This window comes from Dipodomys ordii, unplaced genomic scaffold (genome assembly GCF_000151885.1).
Source record: "Dipodomys ordii isolate 6190 unplaced genomic scaffold, Dord_2.0 Scaffold2, whole genome shotgun sequence".
In the NCBI taxonomy this organism is placed as follows: Eukaryota; Metazoa; Chordata; class Mammalia; order Rodentia; family Heteromyidae; genus Dipodomys; species Dipodomys ordii.
The window spans coordinates 8,621,647-8,640,958 of record NW_012267218.1 but is presented as its reverse complement, the minus strand read 5'-3'; the positions used below and the strand labels follow the sequence as shown (position 1 = coordinate 8,640,958).

The 19,312-nt window shown below is 38.5% G+C and overlaps 1 protein-coding gene across 3 annotated transcripts in view; it reads left to right on the top strand.

Moving 5' to 3' along the window:
- The window catches only part of Unc79 (unc-79 homolog (C. elegans)), a 236,360-nt gene that overhangs the window by 186,279 nt on the left and 30,769 nt on the right, over positions 1-19,312 (top strand). For all 3 annotated transcript variants that reach the window (XM_013014130.1, XM_013014112.1, XM_013014121.1), the window contains 6 exons: positions 711-749; positions 5,536-5,648; positions 5,735-5,820; positions 6,632-6,805; positions 10,366-10,434; positions 12,568-12,678. In XM_013014130.1, the coding sequence (XP_012869584.1) occupies positions 711-749; positions 5,536-5,648; positions 5,735-5,820; positions 6,632-6,805; positions 10,366-10,434; positions 12,568-12,678 (592 nt within the window). The remainder of the gene's footprint in view (positions 1-710; positions 750-5,535; positions 5,649-5,734; positions 5,821-6,631; positions 6,806-10,365; positions 10,435-12,567; positions 12,679-19,312) is intronic.

The following is a 19,312-nucleotide window of genomic DNA, read 5'->3' as shown; positions in this document are numbered from 1 at the left end:
TTCAGTGGGAGAGTATTTACCTAGAGCATGTGCTGAGTTTGATTCCTAGCACCACAAAAAAGAAGAAAAAGGAAAAGAAGGGAAAGGGAAAAAGGAAGGAAAAATGGAAAGGAGAGAGGGAAGTAGTAAAGAAGGAAGTTCTTCTAAATACTTCAACTTAGGACATGCTCTTTCTACATAATGGCATAGCAGATTTCCATATGTCAAAATTTTCATACTTTCCAACATTATGTGTTATAGATCACTTGCTTAACCTAACATATTTCTGTTCTAAATGCAATGGATTTCCCTTTTCATTATTTCAATTCAAAAGTTGGATGACAAATACCTCTGCTACCTATTTTACTGTATTATGGAGGCTTTTATGACTTGTGGTTAGTTTGTAGTAATTTGAGTAAATATGAAAATGGGCTAAGTCAAATGTTCTGTTATTTATCAGTGGAGGCCATATTGTGGCTGGATGATAGAAAACCAAACTGCATCTGCATGCCACTCTGTGGAAATAGATGACATGACACTGAACACAGAGTTTAAGGGTTAAGTTTAGCCCTGGACGCTTACCACTGAGTAGCCCCTCTGGCCCTGGTGAAAGGAATGATCAGTACTTATTCCTCCCCTGTAAACCCGAACCACAATCCTGCTTCATTACCGACACCTTTCATGATGAAAACTCGAGCTACTTGTGTGACTCTGTCTATTTTATTTCCTAGATTGGCATCCAGCACTACCTTTTCTAATCAAGCAGAAAGGTAAGGTCTTTAGTGGACACAAATCTCACTTTGTTTTTGCTCCCCTGAATGCTTACCCTGTTTGTAAAAACACTTGTGTGTATTGTATGGAAGGGTTACTGTTGGTTCCAGTTGCAGTTCCAGGGAGTGCTAGTTTTCAATTTGTGTTCATACCTTTATTTATTCATTCACTCACTCATTTTAGTCAACAGATATTTTTAAGTCTCCCTATGCTAGATACTTATGGTTTGGTTTTGCGGTGCTGAGTCTTAAACCCACAATTTTACACATGCTAGGAAAGTACTCTACTAATGAACTACAATCAAGCCCTAATAAAAAAAGTTTAAATTTTTATTGTCATATTAAGGTGATAATAAGATGTCATAAATGAGGAAACAAGTACATTCCCAATACTCAAGTTTTAATTAGGGGGGAACTGACCTGACATGGTTCCTGTCCTTAAGAAACAGTTTATCAGGAAAGCAAGCCAGAATTAATATTTACCCAAAACTATGTTAACATTCAACAAGTATTTATGAAGTTATACTAGATACTGAAGACATGGTGGTTTACAATGGTACACTCTAGTCCTTCAAGTTGAAGAAGAAGGACAAAATGATCAAACTAATTAATAAGAAAATGGATACTGTTATTTAATATCATTTAGTAGTAAGTGCTATGAAAATCAGTGTAGTCCAGATGATAGAGGGGGATGGGAGTTGGTATTTTAGATACAACGATTAAGGACGGAAAAATGATATCTGTGTCACTGAACAGAACTTGAGTAAAGTAAAAGGAATCCATGCAGCGATTTTTGGAAAGAACATTCCAATCAGAGCGAGCAGCAAAGGCAAAGTCTTTCAGTCATGAAAATGACTATGTATTAGGGAAGTGGATTAATGTGGCTGGAGTGAGCATTGGAAGTAGTGTGAGATGAGGTGGACAAGCGAGGGAGCTGGGACACATAGAGCCCTGTGTGTCTCTGTGAGTTTGGTGACAGGGGAAGCCACTGGAGAGAGGAGTGTCTTGCTTTACCTTTTGGAAGGATCACTTTCCATTCAAATTCTTTACTCAGGACAGGGGTGGGGTGGGGTGGGGGCATACAAGAGGAACGCTGGAAAGACCTGTGTAACTACGGCACAGAGATGTAAATAAGCTCTTGCTGAGGTTGGCTTGGTGGTCCAGGTTTTACAAACCCCATATCTGGGGTATACTGCTAGCAGCGGTCAGAAGTCCACTGGAAGACCCTTAAACGCTGAGGCGTACATTTGTGTGTGCGTACAGCATGTGAAGGTTACTTTGGCTACACAGAGAACAAGAACCAGAGGACAGAAATAGATGCCATGTGTGACTTTGGACACCTCAGTTTTCTCATCTGTCAAAGAGGGATGGACATAGGCCCTTCTTGTGTGGAGTGACAGAGTCTGTGTGGCAGCATGATTGTAGCAGCTCCTACGCACACAGGATGTCATCATTTCAGCATTGCATGTCTATAACTTAAGATCTTTCTTGTGCTCTATTTGGGCACAAAACTTTTTCCTTTTGTTTTTCCTTTATATTTTGTAGTGTTAGAAACATTTTAAGCATATTGCAAAGGTGAAAGAATTTTACAGTGAACACTCATAAAAATCTTAGACTTACATTCTTCAATATTTTATTTTTTAATCACATACCCACTAATGACCCTTCTATCCATTTTATATGTGAGTTCATTTTAAAGGAAAATACAGATATTTCTATACTTTTCCCTATATCCTTCAGCAAAATATAGTCATCATCTGAGATAGTTACCTTTTGTTTTGTTTTTGGTAAGAAATCTTGTGATTTGACTTACCAGATTTCAAATACTATTATTGATAGTCAACATGCTATACATTAAGTATGATTGTTTCTTTTATAAAATTTATATACAAGGAGTCACATGAGTCTTAAGTACATATTCACTGCATTTTGACTAATGCATATACCTGCAAAACTTAAACCCTTGTCAAAATAGTGGATATTACTTTCACTCCCAGAGTTTCCTACCACTGCTTAGTTTTGCCTGTTGTAGAACTTCACATAAACGGAATTGTGTCTGAATTTTTTGCAGCAAAATTTTGAGATCCATCTGTGCTTATAATAAGTAGTTTATTTCTTTTACAAACATAGTTTATTCATTTTCTTATTGTAGGACTTCTGTGTTATTTCCAGTTTGGGGCAATTATAAACAGAGCTGCTATGAACATCCTTATACAAACTTTTTTTGTAAACATGTTTTATGCCTTTTGGGATAAGTATATGTTTAATTTTATAAGAAATTGCCAGAACTTATCTTCTGTAAGAAATAGTTATCCAAAATTATTACATGTTTTTTTTCCTGTATATAAAATTAGCATGTTATTTTATATTTCCATCATCAATGTATGAGACTTCAGGGTGTTCTACATCCTTCCCATATTTCAGAGTTATTGATCTTTTAAATTTTATTCATTCTGGTAGATATGTCGTTTTAATTTGTATCTCCCTATGACAGTTTTTTCAAATGTTGATTGACACTATTGTGTCTGTTAAGCTCAAAACATCATGTAAGAGTATTCTGTTTGTTTTATCTAAATCTTAATCCTTAAACTCACACTACACAATCTTGACTATAGTGACTGTACAGTAAGTCATGAAGTTGGAATGAGTGTTTCAACTTTAGTCATTTTTTTCAAGAGTGGTGTTTGTGTATGTGTATATATATATATATATAGAGAGAGAGAGAGAGATCTTTAAATTTCCATATAAGCTTTAGAACAACCTGCTCAGATTATACTGAAAGTATAAATCAGTTTTGAGATAACTGATATAAAAATATTGAATTGTCAATTCATGATCATGGCATGCACTGCCATTTCATTAGATCTTTAATTTTAACAATTTTTTTGTTGCTTTCAGCAATGTTCAAGTTTTCAGTAAATTTTCTGTTCAATTAATTCCCAAGAATTATGTTTTTAAGTGCTAATGTAAATGAGATTTTGAAATTCTATTTACTGCTGTAATAGTAATTGATTTTTGTATATTAACATTGTATCCTAGCTAAATTCAGTCATTAATGGTAGAAGTTGCTTTGTTCATTTAATTTTATATGAAAAAATACCATCTGCAAAGAAGGACTCATTTTGTTACTTCCTTTCTGTTCTTTTCTCATTTTATTTATTTTAAATACCTTTCAACAGTGCCTAGGACTACCTAGACAAAACTAGAGGTGTGGAGGTGGACATTCTTGCTTTGCTTCCCACTGTGTTTACTATCTCACTATTATGCTAACTATAATATTTTTGTAGACTGATGATAATTCCTTCCTTTTCCAATTTATCATGTGTGTTAACTTTTGTCAAATGTATTCTCTGCATCTATTGGAATAATCAAAAGTTTTTGGCCCTTTATTCTTCAATATTTGGAATTATATTGACTTTTAAATATTAAACTGTGCTTATATTCTTGATAACAATATATAATTCTTTTTTTTGGGGGGGGGGTCCGGTCGTGGGGCCTGAACTCTGGGCCTGGGCGCTGTCCCTCAGCTCTTCAGCTCAAGGCTAGCACTCTACCACTTGAGCCACACACCACTTCCGGCTTTTTTTTTCTTTTTGCTTATGTGGTGCTGAGGTATCGAACCCAGGGCCTCAGGCATGCAAAGCAAGTGCTCTACCACTGAGCCACCTTCCCAGCCCCCCACAATATATAATTCTTTTAATCTCGAGTTGAATTTAATGCTTATGAAAAGTACTGGATTATCCTTTATCTGTCCATTCTGCTTCCATTCATTCATTCATTCAGATAAAGTCTTTATCTGATTTTAATTTGGGGACTATGCTGGCCTTGTAAAACAAACTTCTCATTTTTTTTTTCCGTGTATGTTTGATTTTGGGTTGTGGGGCCTGAACTGTGGGCCCCACTGTCCTTCAGTTCTTCAGCTCAAGGCTAGCACTCTACCACTTGAACCACAGAGCCACTTTCGGCTTTTTGTGCTTATGTGGTGCTGAGGAATTGAACCTAGGGCGTCATGTATGCAAGGCAAGCAGTCTACCACTGAGCCACCTTCCCAGCCCCAAACATCTCAATTTTTTAAAGTTATTTATGTTTTTCCTGAAAATTATTTTCTGCCTAGAAGCTTTCATCAGCATTTCTGGGTAGGCATGACATAATAAGGCAATAACCTCTCATCTTGAATACATTTGTGATTCTTGACTTTTCCTCCTTCCATAGCGAACCTCCTAACCACCTCAGGAAATACCTCTACTGGTACTTTGGTCTATTCAGCAGGCCACAAAAAGATCTTTTGCTCCCCTCTTTGCCATGCAGAAGTATACAATGTGTGAAGGGGAAATTCTGGCTACCAAAATCCTATCCTGCTTACAAGTATCAACTCGGACACTCACAAACTTCCCATGTCTCCCAATGGGAATGAACATTTCCCTCACTGCATTCTTCCTCAGAGCGACTCCCTTGGCAATTAGACTTCCTTGGGAGGCTCTTGCTAATAGTCCTCATCTAGCGTTCCAGTCCTGACTATCATATTCTCTGGACACCATTTTCTCCTGAGCGTTGGAACACACATTTCTACTTTAGGAAGCCAGGGATAGCCTGGGTCACTAGCACTTCACAGCTATCTTTTTCCTTAAAAAAATGTGAAGTTTGACTACATTATTTCATCTCACTGATGACATTGGCAATGAGACATTACATAAGAGAATCCGTGTGTAAATGCCTAGGTTCCGGTACCTCACCACACACTCTGTGACTCTCAGTTTGTGTCTGTTCCTCTCTGTGTTCGTTGCAGCATGATGGTCCCTGGCAATGCAGCGGGGGTCGCTAAGCAGTTTCTGCGCTGCGTCTTCCATCAGCTAGCCCCTAACGGCATCTTCCCGCAGCTGTTCCAGAGCACCATCAAAGGTAACTCGCTTGCGGCAGATGCAGGCCCTGGAAGCTTGCCTAGCCAGAGACCCAAACACTGCTAAATCTGATGAATGTCTTTGCAGATGGGACTTTTTTACGGACCTTAGCCACGTCTCTCATGGACTTCAATGAGCTCAGCTCCATTGCTGCTCTCAGTCAGCTCTTGGAGGTAGGTTTGTTCCAATGATAGGCTAGGCCCCAGCCAAAATCATGTGGCACGTTGGAGTCACTCCATATCGCTGGGGGACATCCAGTAATTTCACGTAAACCTTAAATATTGGATGGGCTTATTGTCATCCAGAATGTCCAGACTTGAACTAAGGGGTATCCACCGGGGTTAAGAACTCACATCTATAGAATCATCCTATTCTGGAATTCAGAATACACATGCAGAGGAGAGCAGCATGTATATTGTATCATGAGAGCTGGATTTGAGTGTCTGCCCCACTGCTTCTCCCAGGATCTCAAGATGTGATTTGTGGAGCAGTTCCACTGCGTATCCACAATGTCATGCTGTGTTGTATGATGGAATTCAAGTCCTAGCTCCAGTACTTTTAGACCATACTGCAAGACTCCAGTTCTTCTCGTTTGCACTGGTTGATAGTTGTCAGGCATTGTTAGGAGAAAAGCTGCTGTTGTGTAATTACTTCTAGGCCTTGTCCTGGAGAGTTCTTCCCAGCAAGCACGACTCATTGTCTCTTCTTGGCACCTGGCCATGCCAATTATAGATTCTTAGAAGATTACTTCTTTCTTGCTCACCTTTCACCTTTCACAGAGTCAAAGATCACCAGTTCCCCCCGCCAAGTTTATTTAAACATATCCATATTCATTCTGCCTATTACAGTGATTTGCCTAGATAGTAGGCACTCAGCACATGATTGTAGCGAGAATAGGTGGTTTTAAAGCAATCTGTACCAAGTGGCTTTATGACTTCCTGTGTAATTTTCAGCAGTTGATTGCTTATGCTTTTGTGTTTTTAGGGTCTAAATAACAAAAAGAATTTACCAGCAGGGGGTGCTATGATACGCTGTTTGGAAAACATTGCTACATTCATGGAAGCTTTGCCCATGGATTCTCCTAGTAGCCTCTGGACCACAATCAGCAACCAGTTCCAGACATTTTTTGCCAAGCTGCCTTGTGTTTTACCTCTGAAGGTAAGCAGAGCCCACAACTTCAGTTTGAGTTACTTTCTGACCATCTGCTTACAGAGATCAGTACAACAGTCAGGTGATTTGGTGTTCCTAAAGGTCTATAAGGAATTGGTCAGGCACCAAATGAAGAAAATATGTTTAGATTATTCTTTCTGATATGACAGAATAAGAATGATATGAGGTTGGCATTTTGCTTACTGATAATAATTAGCTCAGTCAGTAATTGCATATTTTTAGTTGATTAAAAAAAGATTAGAAAGGGGCTGGGAAGGTGGCTCAGTGGTAGAGCGCTTGCCTTGCATGCCTGAGGCCCTGGGTTCGATTCTTCAGCACCACATAAGCAAAAAGAAAAAAGCTGGAAGTGGTGCTGTGGCTCAAGTGGTAGAGCACTAGCCTTGAGCTGAAGAGCTGAGGGACAGCGCCCAGGCCCAGAGTTCAGGCCCCACGACCGGACCCAAAAAATAAAAAAAAATTTAGAAAGACATTTGACCTAAATTTTTTTCTTTTATGGATGTAAGAAAAATAATCATAGATAATAGTTTTGTCTTTAAGAAGCTCAGACCTATGTAAAGTTTCAGTTTTTAAGAATAATCTAAGGGAAGAGATCGTGTACTTGTGAATAATGTAACTGCAGAACCAAGATGACATTTCTGTTGAACTTCTTGCTGTGCATGACACTATACAACATTCAAGAATACACACACACACACACACACACACACACACACACACACACACACACACGAGTTACCTAGCTGAACGTGTGAGCCCAGGGATCGTTATCAAGATGGTCCTGCTAAAAACATAAAAACAGACACCTGTGCTGTTACAACCAGAAGAGACCTATTAAACCCATTCCTTCCATGACCCATCTTCTAATTGGGGAGTTTCCAACTCACAGAAGTGGTATAACTTGCTTGAATAGTTTGGTGGTAGCAACATGAGGTACAGAACTGAAGTCTTTTAATTTACAGTCCAATATATTTTCAACTAAAAGATTCCTTGCATTCTTCTAAAATGGGAAAGAGTTGCAGGTATTTATTTTTGTATACCCAGAGAAAGAAGACAACTGGTGTGGCAAAGCTAGTCTTTGAACCATGCTTGCTTCACTAAATGTTTTTCCTTTTATGCAGCTCATAGATACACGTATTTAAATTGGGACAAAAATAGTCACTTGTTGATCTAACAAGTGATGTTCCATGTTGATGGCTATATTCCAGGAATGAGTATTGTGCATATATACACTACTATCATGATCAGCCTCCTACAGTCGATACTACTAATAGGGTCTATAAGGTTAATAATTCAGAGGCCTGTGGTTTGCTGGGCACTGCTTTGAGTGTGAGGTTATGGTACAAAGTGAAAGCACAGAACAGAGCTCTTTATCACCTCTCTCATTCTATGAGCCCTGTTTGTCCAAATTGGAGTGGCTAAATAAATCCAGACAAAAAGGACTGATACTTTGGAACCATGTATGTATCCAGGAACTGGACATATGTGTGTAAACAATCTACTGTACACATTTAACGTGACTACATGGAACCTCCCTTGTATATAGAGTCATTTGGGGTCTTGTGGCTGAAGAGCCACCAATTCTGAGAGCAGGAGTGGGCAAAGTCAGCAAATTCAAATGCCCATGCTAAAATGTGATAGCAAAATTCTTTAAAGTTGCACGCTGACTAGCTGGAAGTCTTGCCAGCTGTAAATAACTGGTGTGCCTAATTTGTGTCAATCAACTCTGCCCATGGGGGCTTTGCCTGCAAGGTTAATGAATGACGTGCAGTGAGACAGCATAATGAGGAGAATGGAGACCCTTAACAACCGTAATGCACCAGTTCTCCTCCTGTGGCCTCCTCCATGCCTGCTGATCGTTGTTATGTGGGAGAACATGCTTCATGTAGTGGGCCTTTTCATTTTTTTCTAAGATGACATTTCCTGATTTTTAAATCACGGGGCAGGGGAGGAGATGTGGGGGGCTTGATACAGAGCCTGTTGTCAGCCCTGGCTGAAAGTAAGTCAGTGTTACATCACATCTTAGGGTTGCTGAGCATGTTCAATAGGCCAGTAGTTCTTTTAGAAGATAAGACATTTTTAGGATTCGTGTAAGAATTTTCCCTGCTAGAGAGTGATAGAGAGGGTGAGATTCATTGAACAATATGAATATATATGGGAAGGCAAACAATGAAATTTCTCTCTGTAAAACGGTGCTATATCGAAACTAGGCAGATCAGGGATCTACTTCTGTTCTGATTTTAATCTGTTGGAAAAATATTAAGCCATTGAAAACACTGTATTTTGCCTTCATTAGGGTGCATCCATGTCCCTGAAGGACTTGCTAAAACACAGATTTTTGGACCTAATTCAAGAGTTTGTGATTCAGTAGGGGTAGAGCCTGAGGACTTGCATTCTCACAGGTTTTCAGGTAGTAGACGTGCTTGCCGCTCCAGGGATTCTGCTTAGTGTGTGCTGCAGAAACAGAACAATACCTGCTGTTATGATATATTTACAATTTTTAAAGTATCTGTGTTTATTATTTCTGTAACATTTTCTCTCAACCTAGTAAACTCAATTTTAAAAGCACTTTTTTTTTTTTTTGCCAGTCCTAGGGCTTGAATTCGGAGCCTGGGCACTGTCCCTGAACTTCTTTTGCTCAAGGCTAGTACTTTACCACTTGAGCCAAAGCACCACTTCTAGCTTTTTCTGTTTATGTACTACTGAGGAATCGAATCCAGGGCTTCATTCATGCTAGGCATGCACTCTACCACTGAGCCACATTCCTAGGCCTAAAAAGTACATTTTGATGTAGAAGTTTGCCAAAATAGACCTCTAATAGATTTGTACAGTATGATTTTATCTGGTAGAAATTTTGCTTCTTTTCCCCAGGTTTTGGTCCTGTTTTTTCATGCCATGTCAGAGGAAGGACAGATGAAACTGGTTCTTACTTGGACTAATGGCTTTTAATGGTCTTAAGGGTTTTTTTTTCCAAAGTAGTGTCTTTCAAAAATTAGTGTATCTCTTCAGAGTTGGATACATTTAATATCTACTTGTCTACTTATGGGTCCATCTATCCATCCATCCATCCATCAGTTCTCTATCCAATTTTCTATATGATTTAATTTTAGAACATTTGGTCTTTTAGGAACTGAATCTAACTATTTAATCATTTAGCATTATTATTCATTTTAACATGACAGTGACTGTTTTCTGTATGAATATATGGCTTGGGAAGCTGTATAGAGATAGTTATATTTCTTTTTTAGCTTAAGCAAATTCAAGAAATATTTGAAGCAGGGCTGGGAAGGTGGCTCAGTGGTAGAGCGCTTGCCTTGCAAGCCTGAGGCCCTGGGTTTGATTCCTCAGCACCATATAAGCAAAAAGAAAAAAGCCGGAAGTGGCACTGTGGCTCAGGTGGTAGAGCGCTAGCCTTGAGCTGAAGAGCTGAGGGACAGCGCCCAGGCCCAGAGTTCAGGCCCCACAACTGGACACCCCCCCAAAAAAGAAATATTTGAAGCAAATGATAAATTAAGGAGAGAATTGACTTTGATTTTTTCATATTTGTTCAGTGTTCTTTAGATTCCAGTTTGAGAATTATGATTTGCCTGTTGAAGATACCCTCCACCAATGCCACAAGGGTATGTATGTTTCAGGAAAATGTAAGTGGCAGTTATATTTATATAAAATTATATATAGTTTACATATAACTATATGTAGTTTATATAGTTGTGTATATAAATATATAAATATATATTACAATGCCATTGTTTGTAATATCTGGGGCCATGCCTACCAACCCATCTTCCCTACTACTAACTAGGTGATCTTTCTAAGTACAGAAATCATTCTATATCAATTTGATACATGTTTGCATCCCTATTTATTCACTGGTAGCATTTCAAGACAACATTATGCAGAGCAAAGAATGCTGAATCAACAGAACTACCTCAAAAATTTCCTTAAGATTTTTCTACAGGGTCTGTACTCCAAAGTTTTCTGTGGGGAACACAAATAAGCAAAAGATATAATTCCATTCTCAGAGGCAACTCACATTTAATGAATTCATTTTTGCATAAATGAGGAATAAAGAATCTTCCAAATGCCCATATACTTTGATTTATTCATTCTTTTCATGGGAAAATATGCTGAAGAAAATGAAAATGAAAATTTCATGCAAAAATATATTTATTGGAGAGTATATATACAAAAATAGATGTTTATGAAGAATTGATACTGTAAATTTCTTGTTGAGTTACTAAAAAATGTAATTCTTTATATGAAAGGTTATAGGGATAAAATGAACAAGGGAAATGTATCAAAATGTTATCACTAGGTACTTGGTTTCTGTATGACGTTAATTTCCTCATTACTACTTTCCTACAAAATTGCACATTAAGCATGGAATACTTTATAAACCATACCCAAAGGACTGACTACAAAATTCCAGAAGTAGTAAAAGTCATAGCATGGAAATGTTGTAAAGTGTCCAGTTAAAATCCTGCCTTCTCTACAAAGCAGTTTTACTTTGGGAAAATTACTCTGGAACTTGGATTTGAATTCTATCCCATAACTGCATGGCCTTAGGCTGGTTACTTGTCTACTTAAATGCTTCAGCTCCCAAACAGGGAGAGCTACTAAAGTTCTAGAAGGTTAACAATGAAGATCTCAGCCAGCACTGATGGAGAATATATTTTTGCCAAGTACTTTTCATGTGTTTTCTTCAATTCTCACAACCCTTCTAAGATTAAGCCTTTATCTTTTCCCTTCTTCAGAGGAGAAAATTAAGTCCTAAAGAGGTTAAATCACTTATTCAAGATTACAAAGAGGGAGAGTTCAAAAGCACTTAGATTCCGGAGCTTGTGTCATTAAAGCTATTATAATATTCTGTCTCCCAGGATAGTTATTAGAAATAGGAATGTGATGCAGTGAATGGAAACATTAGCTCTTCTTGACCCTCAGTAGGTGTGCTCCATCATCATTTCTAAATCACTTAAAAAAAGTAGGACCAGGGGTAGTGGTGGCACTCAGGAGGCTGAGACAGGAGAATCATGAGTTCAAGGCCAGTCTGAGCTAGCGAGATACTGTCTCAAAAAAGCAAAGCCCAATGGGTGAGATTCAGGGAGAGAAACCAAAATGGATAATGTGTTCCGATCAACACTGATGAGGCTGGGTCAGGCTGGCACTTGGTGCTTGTACACAGGGCAGTTGCTCTGTGAGTGAGTGAGAAGACAGGCTTGTGGAGGGTCTGAATCCCATGAACCATCGACACCTAACTGTTCTGGGAAACAGAGCGGAAGACCCTGGGACAAACAACCCTGTCCAAGAAATCCTGGGATCTGGATTGCTCCGGGCAGACAGGACTGGGTTGTAGTCAGGTACATCTGTACATGATGCTACATGGAAAAATGTGTTTTTTTTTAAACAATTAAAAGAGTGGGAGGAGATTGGAGATTGGAAAAACTAGGAGAGAATGAGAGGAAAGGGGTGACACTGTCTGACAGGAAACGCACTCTTTACCTGACTTATGCAACTGTAACTAACCCCTCTGTATATTACCTTTAAAATAACAATGAACACATCAAAAACGATAAAAATTTTAAATTATGCTCTTGAGTCATTGGTGGAAGCTTTTGTTTGTATTAGACCAGCAGAGTTCCTACGATAGCCACTTAACTAAAAAAGAGTGTCATTAAAATGCAATAAGCATTTAATACTTCTTTTTTTACTGTAAGAACCAGAAACTTATTTTCTTGGCCTTAATCTCTTTATAGAGTTTGTTGGAGCCATTTTCGAAGCTTCTCAGCTTTGTAATTCAGAATGCTGTCTTTACTCTGGCCTACCTGGTGGAGCTGTGTGGCTTGTGTTACCGCGCCTTCACGAAGGTAAGATCTGCGTATGTTTGTGTGAAGGTGGAAACTAGCAGAAACCCTCTCCAATTACTGCCAGATCCCTGGGAGCTTAACTGCTTTAATATAGTTAAAAATGTGTCATTTTACCCAAAGTCTATAGCATATCACTGGAAAGAAACACTTTAGTCGTATGTGCATGCATCATACACATACTACATCTAAAATGCATGGATTTGGAGAATTGAGGTCAAGTGGTTTTGAAGAAAAGAGATATTTTTCAATGACACGAGTTAAAGAAGGTTGTTTTCAGGTTGCCTCTCTCATGATTGGGGCAAAGCCATCACTGCTTGTCATTTGTAAAAACCTGTAAAGAGCATCTCAGTTCCCCTTTGTCTGTCTTTTCTTCTGTCTTGATTCTTGACCACTGAGATGAGAATCTCTTTCTGTGTCTTCTTGCCTTCATCATGGTTCCTCAGTTTAATTGTTTTTAGCACCTTGTTCCCTACAACCAAGAGAGTGGAAAAATACTCTCTGCCAGTGGTCAGAGCTGCCTTATTGGGAACTGGTAAACACTGTCCTAAGAGAAAAGCAAGAGGCAGGGGAAAATCGGGGGACCATGTCTGCCCTTCCAGTTTCAGATTTTTCAAGCTTATTTTCAATGGAGTCTTTGTTTCTCGTTCTCTCTTTAACATTCAGAATGCTTCTTTATTCATATTGGCTACTTCTATGAGTCCTTTATTTTCCTCCCAAAAATTAATTTTATAACAAGCCTCTCCTTCTATTTACAGTACCCATGCTTCATTCATTTGTGTCCATTTTCCACATTCAGTATTCCATGATAATCTTCTCTTTGGCCTTTCTAATTATGAGCTACGTGTTACCCATATTTTCTGTTTTTTAAAAAACAGCTTTTTTATTTTATATCCTTCTTTAAAATTTATTTCTTTCTCTTTTCACTTAAAAAGTAAATTTGTGCAGCATAGAATTAAATGCAATAAAGATGGTTTATTTTTAGAAGTCATGCTCTGTCTCTCTTCTTCCCTCTCTCCCTTTCTTCTCTCCCTTCCCCTCCTCTTTCTCCTAATTTCTCTCTCTCTCTCTCTCTCTCTCTCTCTGCATAGTTAGAATTACAGGTAGGTGTGAGCCACTAGTGCCCATCTATTTCTCTCTCTTTGTTTGGCAGTACTGGGCCTTGAACTTTGCGCTTCATGCTTGGTAGGCTTGTGGTCCACTATTTGAGCCATGCCTCAAGCCATGCTTGCTGGTTATTTTTGAAATTGGGTCTCACAGGCTTTTCTGTCCTACTGTTCCAAGTAGCTAGGTGTGAGCATCCAGAACCTGGTTTATTTTATTCTTAATTACCTTTATTTAACATCTTCTGGATGAAAACCCTCAATGAATTTGTACTTTAAATGCTGAACGTTATAGGTATTGATTAAGAGAATCTTTAATTCCTTTATGAATTAAGGCTATTTATGGTTTTGTATACTCATGTACTCCTTCATATGTCATATTTATATCATAATTTTAACTACCATTCCTCATTTCACACACACACAATTTTTTTTCAAATTTTTTATTGTGATTAAATGATTACATAATTTCCCAAATTTCACAATATTGTGCGATAGTGATGCTTAGTTAAAGTCACAAACACATTCTAACTTTCATGGGGCAAATTGTCTATCATGGTCTATAACATTTATGAGTTCTATGAGCTTTGCAATACAGTTATTTCTTCCACATTGGGTGATATGTACATTTCTTTTGTTTTACATAGATAGCATCAGTTGTTCCCTCTTTCCCACTTGTTCCCTCCCTCCCATTGCTGCCATTGAGATGCTTAGTTCATTTTGATCACTGGCCAGTGCAGCTGATGGGTCCCACTGTTGTATGTTTTTCCCTGAATCCTTCTAGTTCTGTGTCATCCTCCTGGTTTCCCTCTGGTGTGCACATATATACCATACATGTGATCAGCAGCATGGGGATATTTAGTAGTGATTTGACCAGATGAGTGGAAGTCCTTTGTCTCTTAAGTCCTGTTAGTTTTGTCGTATCACCTAACATTTTGCATTTAACATCCACTTATCAGCAAGACCATGTGTCGTTTGTCTCTTTGCTCTTGGCTTACCTCGCTCAACATGATTTCTTCTAGCTCCATCCATTTCCCTGCAAATGCCATTATTTTGTCATTTCTAATGGCTGCATAATATTCCATTGTGTATAGATACCACAATTTTTGGATCCATTCATCTGTGGTGGGGCATCTGGGTTGTTTCCATATCCTAGCTATTGTGAACAGTGCTGCAATAAACATGTGTCCTTGCATACTGGTTCCTGTTGTTCAGGATAGATGCCTAGAAGTGGTATGGCTGGGTCATAAGGAAGATCAATATTTAGCTTTCTGAGGACCCTCCAGACTGCTTTCCAAAGTGGTTGTATAAGTGTACATTCCCACCAGCAGTGTAATAGGGTTCCTCTTTCTCCGCATCCCCTCCAGCATTTGTCGTTGGCTGACTTGTGGATGTGGGCCATTCTTACTGGGGTAAGGTGGTATCTCAGGGTTGTCTTTATTTGCATTTCCTTCACAACCAGGGATGGTGAACATTTCCTCATGTGTTTCTTTGCCATTTTTATCTCTTCTTCTGAGAAGTCTCTCTTTAGTTCCCTTGCCCATTTAGTAATTGGTTTGTTAGGTTTGGGAGGGATTAGTTTTTGAGTTCCCTGTATATACTGGATATTAACCCCTTGTCTGATATATTGCTGGTAAATATTTTTTCCCAGTTAGTTGGTTGTCTTTCTAGCCTGGTTGTTCTAGCTTTAGCTGTGCAAAAACTTTTTATTTTAAGGTAGTTCCATTTGTCGTCTCTCTTCAATTTGTTGTGACCCTAGGACTCTGTTCAGAAAGTTCCTGTCTGTGCCTATAAGTTCAAGTGTCTCTCCTACTCTGTCTTGCAGTACTTTCAGAGATTCAGGTTTGATGTTAAGGTCTTTCATCCATTTTGAGTTGATGTTGGTGCATGGTGATAGGTTGGGGTCCACTTTTAGTTTTCCGCATGTGGCCGCCCAGTTTTCCCAGCCCCAGTAGTTCAGGCTGTGTTTTTTCCACTGTATGTCTTTGGCTCCTTTGTCAAATTTCCACTGACTGTAGGCGCGTGGTTTTATTTCTGGATCTTCTATTCTATTCCATTGGTCTTCGGGTCTGTTTTTGTGCCAGTACCATGCTGTCTTTGTTATTATGGCTCTATTGTAGAGTTTGAAGTCCGGCATCAAGATCCCTCCCATGTTGTCTTTTTTGCCTAGAGTTGTTTTGGCTATTCTAGGTCTTTTGTTGTTTCATATGAATTTTTGGACTGTTTTCTGTATTTCAGAAATGTACGTCATTGGTGGGGCTGGGAATGTGGCTCAGTGATAGAGCGCTTGCCTTGCATGCATGAGGCACTGGGTTCGATTTCTTAGCACCACATAAGCAAAAAGAAAAAAGCCAGAAGTGGCGCTGTGGCTCAAGTGGTAGAGCGCTGGCCTTGAGCTGAAGTGCTGAGGGACAGTGCCCAGGCCCAGAGTTCAGGCCCTAGGACCAGACCCCCCCCAAAAAAAAGAAAGAAAAAGAAATGTACGTCATTGGAATTTTAATAGGAATTGCATTGAATTTGTATATTAATTTTGGCAGTATTGCCATTTTTACTATATTAAGTCTGCCTATCCAAGAGCATGGAAGGTCTTTGCATTTCCTGGTGTCCTCTGTAATTTCTTTCTTTAAGTTTTTATAGTTTTCATTAAATAGTTCTTTTATATCTTGGTTAGGTTAATTCCTAAATATTTTATTTTTGGGGGGGGGTATTGTGAATGTGGTTGCTTCCTTTATTTCCCTCTCTGCTTGTACATTGTCAGTGTACAGGAAGGCGACTGATTTTTGTGGGTTGATTTTGTATCCTGCTACTTTGCCGAAGTGATTTATAATTTCTAAGAGTTTGGGGATGGAGTTTTGGGGATCATGAAGGTATAGTATCATGTCATCTGCAAAAAGGGATAGTTTAACTTCTTCTTTCCCTATGCAGTTCCCTTTAATGTCTTTTTCTTGCCTTATTTCCCTGGCTAAGCTCTCAGGACTATATTGAAGAGGAGTGGAGACAGTGGGCATCCTTGCCTTGTTCCTGATTTTAGGAGAATTGGTTGTAGTTTTTCCCCATTAAGTATAATATTGGCTATTGGTCTGTCGCATATGGCTTTTATTGTTTTAAGGAATGTTCCTTCTATTCCTATTTTCTCCAGAGCTTTTAACATGAATGAATGTTGTATTTTATCAAAAGCCTTTTCTGCATATGTGGAGATAATCATGTGATTCTTGACCTTGGCTCTGTTGATGTGTTGGATTACATTTATTGACTCACGTATGTTAAACCATCCCTGCATCTCTGGGATGAAGCCTACTTGGTCATAGTGTATGATTTTTTTGTGTGTTTCTGGATTCTGTTAGCTAGAATTTTGTTAAGGATCTTTGCATCTGTGTTCATCAAGGAGATTGGTCTGTAGTTCTCTTTTTTTATTGGGTCTTTGCTTGGTTTGGGGATGAGTGTGATATTGGCATCGTAGAATGAGTTTGGGATAGCTCTCTCCTTCTCTGCTTCTCTGAAGAGCTTGAGGAGTATGGGTATTAGTTCTTCTTTAAAGGTCTGATAGAATTCTGTTGTGAATCCATCTGGTCCTGGGCTTTTCCTTGTTGGAAGACTTCTGATTGCTTCCTGTATCTCGTTGTAAGATATTGGCTTATTTAATTGATTTACTTCTTCTTTGCTCAGTTTGGGCAACTTGTATTTCTCTAAAAATGCATCCATTTCTGCTAGGTTTTCTTTCTTTAGAGAGTATAACTTTTGAAAATAGTTCTTTATAATTGTTTGGATATCTTGGATATTTGTTGTGATTTTTTTCCCATGGCATCCCTGATCTTGTTAATTTGGGTTTCCTCTCTTCTTAATTCATCTTGCCAAAGGTCTATCAATTTTATTTTTTCAAAGAACCAGCTTTTTGTTTTATTAATTTTATTTATAATTTTCCTATTCTCTAACTCATTAATTTCTGCTCTTAAATTTGACTATCTGGCTCCGTCTAATAACTTTAGGTTACATTTTTTCATGTTTTTCTAGCTGTTTGAATTGCAACATCAGGTTATTTACTTGGTCTGTCTCTATTTGCTTAATGTGGGCACCGAGGGCGATAAATTTGCCCCTCAGGACTGCTTTTGCTGTGTCCCACAAGTTTCTTTGTGATGTGGCTTCATTTTTATTGAATTGTAGGAACTTTTAAATTTCTTCTCCAATTTCTTCTGTTACCCAGGTGTTGCTTAGAAGTGTGCTGTTCAATTTCCATGTAATTTGAGTAATTTCTGCAGTATGCTTTGTTACTGAGAAGTAGCTTGATTCCATTGTGGTCGGATAGGATACAGGGCATTATGTCAATCCCCTTGTATTTGCTTAAGTTCCTTGCATGAACTATGATATGGTCTATTTTGGAGAAAGTTCCATGAGCTGCTGAGAAGAATGTGTACTGTGTTGTTTTAGGGTGAAATACTCAGTAGATGTGTTAGTTCTGCTTGAAGTATGGCCTCATTTAATTTGGTAGCTTCTTTGCCAATCCTCTGGTTGGTAGACCTGTCCTTTGGTGAGAGTGGGGTGTTAATTCTAGTATTATCGTATTGGGATCTATTTTATTCTGTAAGTTTGAGAGTATTTGCTTAACATATTTGGGTGCTCCAATGTAGTGTCCTTCCTTGTCTTTTTGTATTGATTTTAATGAAAAGTTTATTTTTTGATATCAGGATAGCTACTCCTGCTTTCTTACTGGGGGCCTTTGATTGGTAGATCCTTTTCCAACCCTTCACTCAGAGTTTGTTTGTATGTTTGGCTGAGAGGTGGGTCTCCTGAAGGCAACACATGGATGGGTCATGTTTTCTGATCCAATCTGCAGTTCTTTTTCTTTTGATTGGTGAATTAAGTCTGTTAATATTTAAGGATATTATAGAAAGATGTATTGTGGTCCCTGTCATTCCCTGTTCTCCTAAGTTTTTCTTCTTTCCTTTCCTCCTGTGCTTACTAAGTTAGACTTCTATTAATACCTGTCTGGTACGGGTCCCCATTCCTGGTTGCCTTCTTCAGGTTGTGTTCCCCCTCTTAGTATTCTTTGTAATGCTGGTTTATTGTTTATTAATTCATTTAGTTTTTCTTATTATTAAAAATTTTAATTCTCCATCGAATGTGAATGCTAGCTTTGCCGGGCATATCAGTCTGGGCTGGCCGTTATTAGTTCTCAGGGCTTGGATGGTACTTTCCCAGGCCTTTCTTGCATTCAGTGTCCGTGTGGAGAGATCTGCAGTGATTCTGATCTTTTTCCCATTGTAGTATAGCTCCTTCTTCGTTTTTGCTGCATGCAAGATTGTTTCCTTATTATTCAGATCTATCATTTTTACTATAATGTGTCTAGAAGTGTTTCTCCTGGGATCCTGCTTGTTAGGTGTTCTATCTGCTTCTGTTATGTAGGTAAGATGTTCTTTTTTAAGATGGGGCAACTTTTCATTGATAATCTTGTTGAATAGGTGTTGCATTCCCTTGCTTTGATATTCCTTACCTTCGTCCACTCCAATTATACGAAGGTTAAATTTCTTGGCACTATC